Consider the following 12,171-nt stretch of genomic DNA (forward strand, 5'->3'; position numbering starts at 1 on the left):
GAAAAAGTTAAAATGCCTAATCTCTTTGGATATAGTTTTTAAAGAAAACCTTTAGTACAAAAATTGTAGATAAGCTTATTATAAATAATCCAAATCAAATTTCACTACGATGGCATGCATAAAATTTTAATTATCTCCAGGAAAGTGAACGACTGTAATTTCCAGGTTTGGAAGGGGTTGGGGGGGAAAGCTCAAGGGGGAGAATCGGGAACTTTTTGAAAATACACGTCTTAAGTGGTTCCATCACATATAACAAATTCTGATTTCCACTATTTAGTACGAAAAAAGGCAGTTTGTGCGTTTATTGGCTGGGCTAGATGCGATGACGCAGCGCAGAAGTGTTCAACTAGCCCGCACGCGCTCTCTTTGCCGACGCCCAGCTCTTCACCCGGTCACCAAGATGACTAACCAATAATATATTTGTAAACCTTGAAAACGTACTAAAACTTTTGTTTCTACCATATTCGCGTATTATTTCTATTTAAAAGTATAAATAGAGAAAACAAAATTTTGCACTCTGAAACAAAGCTTTTAACGAAGTTTAAATTTTATATCTCCCTAAGTATTGGTTTTAGAAAAATGTTATAAATACAAAAGTTGTAGGAAAACTAAGCACAAATAAAACAAAACAAATTTCAGCTCAATAGCTTACATAGCATTCGAGTTATGATCAATTAAGTAAAACACTGCAATTTCTATGTTTGGAGGGGGGTGGGGGGGAAAGCTCAAGGGGTAGAAGTGGGAACTTTTGGGAAAATACACCTCTCATGTGGTTCTATCACATATAAAAAATCCAACTTTCCACCATTTAGTTGCGATTAAAAACATTTATTGACTGGGCTATTGGTTCATTGTTAATGAAATACATTAATATGCATTGCTGGGTATAATACATTAAGCCAACCGTTGTCCAACCGTTTTTCACTCCGTTGGACCAACAAAAGATACTGATGGTCCATAGTTGAGTTTACACGACTTTCATTCTCTGGATCTAGCTTTCACAACATAATTATAATAATGCAAATTTTGTTTAATTAATATTCTTTAACTTATTTGCAACAATTTAAGGGGAAAGATTAATTAATCATATAACAGTCAATTATAATAACATTGATAATCTAACGGTAATTAAATAATCTAGCCTATATTCAAATACCAGTACCTATCCTCTCTAACTCCAAAAAAAATATATTAACTACACTTGATGCCTAAACAGATTAACAGAATCATATTATACTGTAGCATCAAAAATGTTTTAAGTATTGCGACCATTGCAACTGCGGACTACTCTTTGAGGGTTACCTCCCGCTATCTCCGCGTCCCGCCACCTCCGTGTCCCGCCACCTCCGAATTTCAGAGTGACCCCTATAATCCTCGGTTACTACTTGCGTTAAGACTTTCCGTCCTAACCTAACCTAATCTAACTTAACCTAACCTAACCTAACCTAACCTAACCCACGGGTTGAATTTTCATTAAATCTTCCATCCACGGGGCCGTGGATGCAATTACAGCTACCAACGCAGGCAGTGACGGGATTATAAGGGTCACTCAAGAATTCGGAGGTGGCGGGACAGATTTGGGTTTGGAGGTGGCGGAACGCGGAGATAGCGGGAGCACACATCTTTGAGCACTTGAAAACTCTCTATATCAACAATCACAAATAGCTCAGAGGTAAAGTAAGAGGCTCATAAGTCGAAGGACCGGGTTTGAGACCCGACTGGGCAAAAAAGTTTTGTTCTAGCTTTTTTCAAAATTTGTTTTTATGAACTATTTAATCAATTTTCTCAACTAATAATTATGCTTTACATACTAAATCTTTATTTTTTTGTGTGAAATAAAACGGTTGGTTGGATATCAGTTGTGAGTTGTGTTATGGTTAGTTGGCCATCAGTATTTTTGGATGGTTGGGCCATTGTTGGACAATGGTTGGTTGGAAAACAGTTTAAAGAGGTGACATTTCTACCGTTGGCCAACTGTGTGGCTCCACAATTTACCAACGTTGGCCCAACCATCTGTGCTACATGGGACCGCTTCTTGTTTTGGGTCTCATAGGCTTGTGTGAATTGTAAGTATCAAGCAAAGCAAGGGATGAGTAAAAGAACAGTAGAAGAATGGAACTGTACTGATATATGTTTAGTGGCTGAACTGGGTCTGGGACACGGGCCCAATAAGACATCACTCACAGTCTGTCTCCAACTTAAGTACAAAATTAAATTCCAAGTTTGAACTCACGAACTTAAAATATATTAATTGTACAAAACGCACTTGCTCAAAGGCCGTTATGAAATATTTCATGTTTGGAAAATACTTTACACAACTTATTCTGTACATTTTGTATTTGGCATTAAGTTAGTGATATGATTGAATTGGTAGGGTACTTATATTGTTATAATTGATTATTTATTGACGATTTGTGTCATACTCTTTGGTCATAACACCAGAAAACGAACAGCAATAGCTTTCACATTCTTATGCTTATTTTTAAAATACAGTACCTTACCGTAGTTCTGTAGTTTTAAAGTTGGTTAGATAACAAACAAAACAGCAAACAAGAAAACCCAATCTAAAGAAAATGAACTGAACCAAAAGAGCTACCTAGATCTCGAAGATAAAATTTAAAATTTTAAGGGAGTTTGTTAATCCATGGTAGCTAGCACCTAACACCTAACTGTTTTATAAAAAAATACCACTAGAAATATTTCATTGAAATTGCGTACGTTATGTATGGTCCTTATGATTCTAAACAAAATTATGCAACCTTCATTGCTGTAAAAATTAGGATTCAAATGTAATTGCAGCGTTTGTGGTTTACCTCATAAAATTTCGTAGTTACTCCCACCACCCATGATAAAGGTTGTTGACAACCTAATGGGAAAAAGTATGTCTCAGACTACTGAAACCATATATTTTAACACCCAACACCTCATGCTACTTACTTTAAGTAAAAAGCTGTGAGGCAAATTATAATTTACGGAATAAAAGGTGATATATGGTAATCTTAATACCCAACACTTTGTATTGCAAAATGCATGCCATAAACTGAAATTTTACATAGTATTATTCTTTTAGAACGATTGTTTACTCACACGAGTCTCCGTATTTGACCTCCACCCGGCCCTCGTTGTAGATCCGACCTCCAGACAACCGCACCTGGATCTGCCCATGGTTCAGAATATCCTGTCAAAACATGTTATCTTAGAATCGTAAAATTTGGTGATTTAGGACTTGGATGTCAAAAACCAAAAGTAAAATTGAACACAAACAAAATAACCCTTTTCCTTAAACACTGCTTTGGTTTATCGTTCATACGGTTAAACTTTGACAAAATCATATTTCAACTGAAAACAATCAACATGTTCACTATATAAATTAAATGTCATAAGTAATATCAGGATATTGTTTAGATACAGCAAAATTATTGTACACAGTAAAGTGCCACAGTTGCAGAGTACGGTATTTGGTAGTCGGTGTACTGTACCTGTATTCTCCTGCGCTGCTTGGTGGGTTTGGGAGTTTCGGTGGTGGTGGTTGTGAGGTCAGTTTCCTCAGGTGGAGGCTTGTAGCAGACGACGCCTGCAGCCTCTGACCCCTCACAGTCGTTGATGCCCCAGGGGTCAAATCTGCACTTGTCTAGACGACTCTCCTCTCCACTGCAGTATACATTGTCCATCCAGTACTTGTCTGCCAATAGTCATCAATCAAACTTGAGCGTACTAACGTGGATGCAGTATAAAACAACATAGGCCTCTTTATTTGCCATATACAATTCAGATTATTACTTATAGTATTATTTATCATTAAAACTATTTAGAACCATATTTTAATGTGTGAATAATATTCTAAACAAGCAACATAAGTGTATCCAATAGTCAATGGTATTGGTTAATACTGTGAAAAGTATCCGTCAGTCTTGTTTTGTTGTCCCTCGGTTGTATCACTCCACCTGCTCGAGGTTCGCCGCCCTGATCAGCCCATTTTAAGTGATAACTTGTGGACGCGTAGCAGATTTAGTTATGAAGATGAAAGTGTGGTAATTAGTAGTTACACTTTTAAGACATATATCTAGAGAAATCTTCAAAAAAACTTATCGGATTTGCAGTGAAAAAGTGTTAAACTTAACACTCACATTTTAATTGGTATGATACAACTTTTTCGGCAATTCCATAGAGGACGCTCATATCTTTAATTTGACACCAAAATCATGTTTCGATGACGATCTGCTATGCGTGGATGCGTGGTGCTGCTGATGATCTGGTTAAACGCATCCACACAAGAGTTAGCATTAGTCTTATGGGAGTAAAACTCAAGATGGCTTCCACCGATGAAGACTTTTAACTTATTAAATTCATCCGGCTAGAAACTGATACTTAAATTTGGAAAAGACTCTAAACCACAATTTAATGCTGATATTGAACCGAAGAACCTTTATTACCTAAAATAGTATTAGGCAATACTATTTTAATTTATGTTTTTTTTATGTATAAGCATTTAAAAACAAAAACAAATATTGACTAATAAATAAAGCCCAAATATGTCATCATATAATGGATAATACAATTTGGTGAGTCGGTGGCTCAGTAGGTATCAATCAATCAATCAAAATATCTTTATTTCATAATATGAAAACATATAGTTACATGAAATAGAGTCATGGGAACAAAACTAAGTGAGTAGGTTATTAAAAAAATACATAAGGTTAAATTGCATTCCAAATTATTAAGAGAAAGAGGGAAAATCAAAAGAGTCAAGAACAAAACTCCCCGATAGAAAAGAAAGCTAATTGAATTTGAAATGCTTTTGCCAAATTTAAATTCTGTTCGTATTATTTATTTCTTTTTAGCGAATTTCCCTATAGGGAAGTAGCTATTACCGTAGGTGGCACGGTAAGACCTAGACCCGGGACCGATTTACTTTTTCATTTTGTTGTCCCCAGAGGCCAAAAACACCATTCGTTCAAATTTTTATATATGTATATATATATATAGACTTATATATATATATATATATATATATATATATATATATATATATATACGTCCGTGAACGCGATAACTTGAGTAATTTTTGTCCGATTTTGATGAAATTTTGTTTAAAGGTGTAAAGCGGGATAAACTTTACGGATAAACGATCGGACCATGGGAACGGGGCTTTACGGGGGGTTTTATGGGGTAAAAATTGGTTTTTCTCACTTTTGACCCTCAAAACACAAAATTTCCCGATTTCTCTTTAGACCTTTTTCAAGAGCTTAAAAAACAAATAATTTAGTATATAAAAGTATTTTTTTCGATTATTAGTAACGAAGAAAATTAAAAAAATTGTAATTTTAAAATTCCCATGTTATTCTTATGGAGAATATTGTCAAATGTTGTAGTTTGCTTGTTTATGGATATATTTTGATCAAACTTGGCAAATTTATTTATTTTTTACTAAGCTATCAATATTTTACTCAAAACACACACTTTATTAGTTTCCTTGCAGCAGCAAACCTAGGTACTCGTTAAACCTAATGTTATTAACATTTATTTAACTGAAAATCAATTCAGACAAATGGAAATTCGCTTAGTCGGCAGGTTTGCTGCGGCGGGGGTATTTGATATTTTGTGGCAAAAGGTCAAAATATTTGTTTCCTCTATGGGTGATTTTTTTTAGCTCTAATTTATGATGTTCAACCAATCGATGGGATCTTGTATTATAGCTATGGACAGTATTACCAAATGTTAGTTTATTGTTAGATGCTACAAATTTTATTGTTTCAAAAATAAAGAGACTGTAAACAGTAAATATTTTAAATTTGGAAAAATCATTTTTAACTACATCAGATTTTTTTTGGATTCAAAATTACCGTTAATGCCCTTTTCTATAGGAGTAATATTCTATCCATGTTTAATTTAGAGGACAAGTTAATTTAGAGACACAAGTGAATGGATTAAGGCAAAATATATTGTTTTTAAAGTTTCAATATTGCAAGAGGTTGCCATTTTCCGAAGAGCATACAAACCACTTGTTGTTTTTTTAACTACAAGATTTACATGGTCGTTCCATGTTAGGTTTTCATCAATAACTAATCCCAAAAAAGTTGTTTTCTCTAATTGATCTATTAAGTTTTCTTCAATGAATATTGTGGGATTTAATTTTTGCTTAGTCTGTTTGGTTGTAAATGTTACAAAATTAGATTTTTTTGAATTTAGCAGAAGGTTTTTTCTATAAAAAAAGTCTTTAATCATTGATAAGTTAATATGAGATGCATTTTCTAGGTTTTCTTTACTATTGGCAGTTACAATCATGTTAGTGTCATCGGCATAGAGACAAATTTTATTGTTCTTGTCCCATATCACCCCTGGTAGACCCTTCAGGTAACAGAGGAATAACAAGGGACCTAGAATTGATCCCTAGGGGACTCCATATTGCATGTTTAGCAAGCTCGAACTATATGTCTCCTTATATATAGGTTTTGAATTATTAAAATAATGACCTATTTCTACAAACTGTTTCCTATCTGAAATTTAAGATCTAAACCATGCCCATTCTGTACCTTTAACTCCAAGAGATTTAGGTAGCGTCACAGTCTTCGGGCCCAAGGCAGTGATGTTCGAAAAGTATGACCTCAATTATTTTATTTGAAAAGTAACATAATGATTTCCTTAATATTGTCAGTAATATGTATTTTACAATTATTTGTCAAGACCTAATCCCTCCATCAAAACAGTTTTTCTTTCAACAAGCACAAAATGTTAGTTTAGTTGCTGATGAAACTAACTAAACATATTTCTCGCTGGTAGATTGCCATCTGATTAATTTATATAGTTGTAAAACAATTAATATTTTTATGGAATTTGTTAATTAAGATAATAATTTTGTTTTGTTATGTAATCTAGTTGTTATATTTTATAAATATATTTCCAGATAAGAGTTATTAGTTTTTTTGTGTGTATAACTTAACTTAACTTTCCCTGATGATTTAAATTTGAACTATTTATTTCTGAGTCTCGATTTCCCAAACAACCATCCGCAGAAAGGACAAATAATAAATAATAATACAGAAGCAAAACATAAAATTCTATTCATGAAGTGTAGTTCCCATTTATAAAAATCATAATACGACTAGTTTGCTATATTATTGAACAAACAGCTACATAAAAAATATCTATATCTTCAAGAAGAAATCCTTATATTACTGTAGATAAATAATACGCAGATTACAAATGAACTTTGTCATGACGTCATTGTTCTATCTTTCATGAAATCGGTAATGGTGATCATCAAATTATTATGCAAGGTTTTTTTTAAAATATTTGGTTATGTTATAAACTACAAAAATAAAAATGTTGTATTGTATATAAGTCCTGATTATCCTACCTAAACCGGCAGCAGCAATAACGGTTAACACTAAACTATTGTTAACACGTTACAAATCGTATGACTAATAAATATTGTTCCTCTGTTGTCAAACCTTCCCACACTTCCATTGAAATCACTAACTTCTGTTTTAAAGCCATTATCACACAAAAAAAACATAAATTGTAAAAATAAAAATATTACTTTTTTGTTTTGTTTCACATACAAGGACATTATTAGGCTCTAGCCTGGAATCGTTTAACACACATTACTTCAAGGCCTATAGATGATCGCAGATTTTATACTTAGATCAAATTCATTGGCGTTTGGCGAGATTTGAACCTGAGGCCGAGAGCAGTCCCAAAACCTTTTTTACAAATAATTTAAAATATTATCTATTAAGGGGAACTTATAAATAATTTTTATTGCAAATCGTTAACCAAATTCATTGCAATATTTAGGCTACACTTATGGCGAATGGTAGGAATGAATACAAACTCTATCCTGAAACTTGGGATCGTTTGAGTCTGACTTTTTTTTGTACATTGTGAAAAGTAGGGAAGATCGGCAGACGACAGACGCTTTCAGGCATTTATGGCAGTGTTCGATGCTGGCGTTCGGCCCGTTTCTTCTTCTCATGTCATTCATTTCTTCTACCACATTTAATGTTGTCATTCATTTTAACCTAGACCCTGATGATTGAAAACTTGAAAGCATTGACTATGGGATAAAGAAGAGTATCAATATAATAATACAAGAATAAAGATGTTGTATCAATAGCCAAAGCTTGAAAGGTAGTTGAATATTAATTAATCTGAGTTAAACGTTATGAATTTGTAATTACGGTAATGTAACTCAATTATTACCGTAGCCAATTTGAAAGCTTTCAATATTTAAACAGTATTCATATTTTCTTACCTATTAATTATAGGACCTGGTATCATATTTAAAAATATAACAAACCAACATAAGAACGCTGAGAACCAATTCTGGAGGCCAAATCTTCATGATCACGGTGGTAATGAGTGACGACGACGGGCAACTTTAGTTGGGTAGTGTACTTTCATTTTGTGTAGGTTAACTGCTGCTTACTGGGCAGATATATTGCAGTCATATTTAATGCAATTTCTCAAACACTTCTTCGATAAAATAAGTTCTCGTTCAAATGTTTGGTCTCATTTTGGAATATATTTTCAGTTTGCCAAGCACATCGGCACCAATTGAAAGGGGTTTTTGCAAATCAATAATGCTTAGGGAATAGGAAGAAACTTGATGCGAGAGTCCATTACAAAACATCAATTCTATGATTTTTTATTTTAAACTACAGTAAATGTGTTGTATTTTGCCACGTGTTAATGAAATTCCACGAGTCCTAAAAATGCAAAAGCTTGGGTGAGGTTCATAATGTCCAAATTTCACAAACTCCAACGTCTAAAATATTAAATAAACAGTGCGTTTCATAACCTCCAAATTTCATAAACTCCAAAACTATAACTTTCAAATAAGCACCGTTTCACAATGTCAAATTTCACAAACTCCAACGTTAATATATCAAATAAACAGTGCGTTTCATAAACTCCAAATTTCATAAACTCCAAAACTATAACTTTCAAATAATCACCGATTCTCAATGTCCAAATTTCACAAACTCCAAAGTTTAAATATCAAATAAACAGAGCGGTTCATAACCTCCAAGTTTCATAAGCTCCAACGGTACAGTCTCTGCCAGAAGTCGCTGCAGAGGTTGCCGTGGTTCGGTATGTAGGCGCTACACGTTCTACTGTTGTAGCGGCGCAACACGAAGCATCATTGTTGCTCCGTAATTGCTTTCTTAAGAGTATAAGTATATATTCTTAAGAGTTCCCATAGTCCGATCATGCTGGTTGGCGAACTCGTTCGAATAAACGTAGGTTTACAAGTTTGTACCAAATTTCATCAAAATCGGATGATTTTTGCTAGAGTTATCGCGCTAACGGACACACATTTAAATATATATCTATATCTATAAAAGAGGAACTATGTATGTATATATATGTGTACATACGTTATGGACTCCGAAACCGCTCGACAGATTGTAATGAAACTTTCAGGCATTATTAAGCATCTTTCAAGGATGGTTCGAGTGAAGTTTGGTGCAGATCCGTCAAAAGGGCTCTGCCCCAGAGGGTTTTAAGTGGGCCAATGTCAGACTTTTTGATCTAGAATGTTTACAAATAAATATAATTTAAAAGCAGATGTTTACTTTCACCATAGACAAAATTTGTCTATGCTTTCACCAACTGTTTTGTACGTTTGAATAACTACAACATTCTGTATTAGCATTAGTCATGATTTGAAATAGTGCCCCAGTGTTTCTACAGATTGCAGCACAGAAAACTATTTTACTTTTGAATAAGTCCAAATGTATTAAACCCCAATCGCAGCACACCTGTGCACTTAACAACGTTTAAATTCTCCAATATTAAATATTAAAACATAAAAACCTTTATAAAAGTACTGTATTATAAACAATAAAAGGGATTTTTAAATGTATGACAACAGCTAATTTGCAACCAAAAGGTGAGTGAGCGTAGCGAACGAACATCAACCTGGAGGCGAGTAAGCGTAGCGAACGAGCTAACCTGAAAACAAGTGAGCGCAGCGAACGATTTCCAACCTGAAGGTGAGTGAGCGTAGCGAACGAACTTCAACCAGGACGTGATTGAGCCATGGGAATACTTATGAAGTTAAGCGGGGCAAAGCCCGCGGGTACAGCTAGTATATATATGAATTTGAACTGAAGGTGTTTTTGGTCTCTAGGGACCTCAAAACGAAAAAGTAAATCGGTCCCGGGACCAGGTCTTACCATGAGTATTACGGTAATAGCTTATTCCCTATAGGGAAAATTCGGTAAAATGTAAATTTTATTTGCACATTGTGTGCTAACACATATTAGAGTCACACAGCTGAGTGTTCTTCAATCATTAAAATGTACGTATAATCAGTAGTCGAGCGCTGGCGAACGGTGCCTGGTATCTGACTGTGGCAACCACTAAAGAGACTTCTGGCCCAGACTGTACCGTTGGAGGTTATGAAATTTGGACATTATGAACCGCTCTGTTTATTTCGTATCTAAACGTTGGAGTTTGTGAAACTTGGACATTGTGAAACAGTGATTATTTGAATGTTATAGATTTGGAGCTCATGAAATTTGGAGGTTATGAACCGCTCTGTTTATTTAATATCTAAACGTTGGAGTTTGTGAAACTTGGACATTGTGAAACAGTGATTATTTGAATGTTATAGTTTTGGAGCTTATGAAATTTGGACATTATGAAACGCGCTGTTCATTTAATATTTTAAGCGTTGGAGTTTGTGAAATTTGGAGTTTATGAAACGCTCCCAAAAGCTTCACATTGCGGGATTGCATGTATATTTTTTTAAACATTTCTTGAACCTTGAAATACACTGGGAAGCTTGTACACATTAAGTTAGGTCATTTTAATTTTGTATGTCTCAAAATAGCTTTCAAATCGCTCATTCAAGCAAAAGATTTTCTAATTGCCCCCCCCCCCCCTTGTGATAACCAAAGCTCTACAGTAGTATATAAGTAGGGGAGAGTGTTGTACCTTTGACCAGTTTTCACTTAAAAATTTGTTGTAGGGACAGGAAAGCTCCAATTATTTTAAAAACAATCAACGATGATACTTAACTGTTTTATCCATGGATTAAATAGTTTTTCCAGTTCCTTGTCATAAGTTTTAACCTATTTTTAGTAATAAAGAAAATTTATTACATGGTGGTCAAAGGTTCAACATCCAGTTGTACCTTTGACCAGTGGGTGTTGTACCTTTGACCAGCATACCGATTTCAGCCCAAAACAGGTAGAAAAAAACAAATATATATCTTACATGATAGTTTTTAAATTATAAGACCAGATACCCAAAGTTGAACTTATTATTCATTTCATCAAGATAAAAAAAAATGGCTTTTTTCTACTTTTTATGATAAAAAGTCCACTGCAAAATTGAAAAATTCTCTTTGACGTGCTTATCCACTTGATTTGGCAGTGTTGGGGAGCTTGGTGACAACCTCCTGTAGGTTCCACAAATCAATGGCTTATTAATACATTAACATATTTCAATAAAAACCAGTAATAACTACACTGAATACAGATGATGTTGTACCTTTGAACTGGTCAAAGGAACACCACTATTAAGTGGTCAAGGGTACAACACTAGCGCTTCCCGCCATTATATACAGGGTGTCCGGTCATAAGTGTTAAATAAAATTTTGCATTAAACTACATGGTAATGGTGACAGAATGTCGCAAATTTGAGGTTCCCAACTTCTACAGTTAGAGAATAACAAATAAATTAAGATTTTTTTTAAATTATTGTAGTTGTTATGAAAAAGGTTATTTTACTCTGTTAACAAATGCACTTACTGTCAATTTCAATGTAATTTTCAGAATCCTCACAAAATTTTAAATAGATATAACACATAATCGTTGGGGTACGGAAAAATATTCTATTTAAAATTCTTCGTTAAACAATTTATTTTTATATCAACGAAAATGTAAATAACATTCAGCAATCTATAACTCGGTTGTTGAATTCGGCTGGGTTTATCAAATACGACTAAAAACTTCCTTATTTAAAGGGCTTTACAATGGTGTATAATAGTTTTTACCGTATTTCAAATTTCCTACTGTAATTCTATCATTATTATAAAAAAAAAAAAAAAATGGTAAGGCAAAGAAAATCTATTGTGAAGAATAATACATTTAGGTGCAGGCAACAAATAATTTGTATTTTTTTCTCGCATGCAACGCTTTGTTATAACTACCAAGCTAA

The 12,171-nt window shown here is 33.9% G+C and overlaps 1 protein-coding gene across 1 annotated transcript in view; it reads right to left on the reverse strand.

The window, feature by feature from the left end:
* LOC128984939 (lysyl oxidase homolog 2) overlaps window positions 1-12,171 on the reverse strand; it is a 103,243-nt gene that overhangs the window by 36,461 nt on the left and 54,611 nt on the right. Inside the window, exons 4-5 of the mRNA XM_054404311.1 lie at window positions 3,480-3,682; window positions 3,088-3,178 (exon numbers count right to left, since the gene is read on the reverse strand). Of these exons, the coding sequence (XP_054260286.1) occupies window positions 3,088-3,178; window positions 3,480-3,682 (294 nt within the window). The remainder of the gene's footprint in view (window positions 1-3,087; window positions 3,179-3,479; window positions 3,683-12,171) is intronic.

Source organism: Macrosteles quadrilineatus, unplaced genomic scaffold (genome assembly GCF_028750875.1).
Source record: "Macrosteles quadrilineatus isolate MER2022 unplaced genomic scaffold, UCM_ALF_1.0 Scaffold_1__1_contigs__length_201487025, whole genome shotgun sequence".
Classification (NCBI taxonomy): Eukaryota; Metazoa; Arthropoda; class Insecta; order Hemiptera; family Cicadellidae; genus Macrosteles; species Macrosteles quadrilineatus.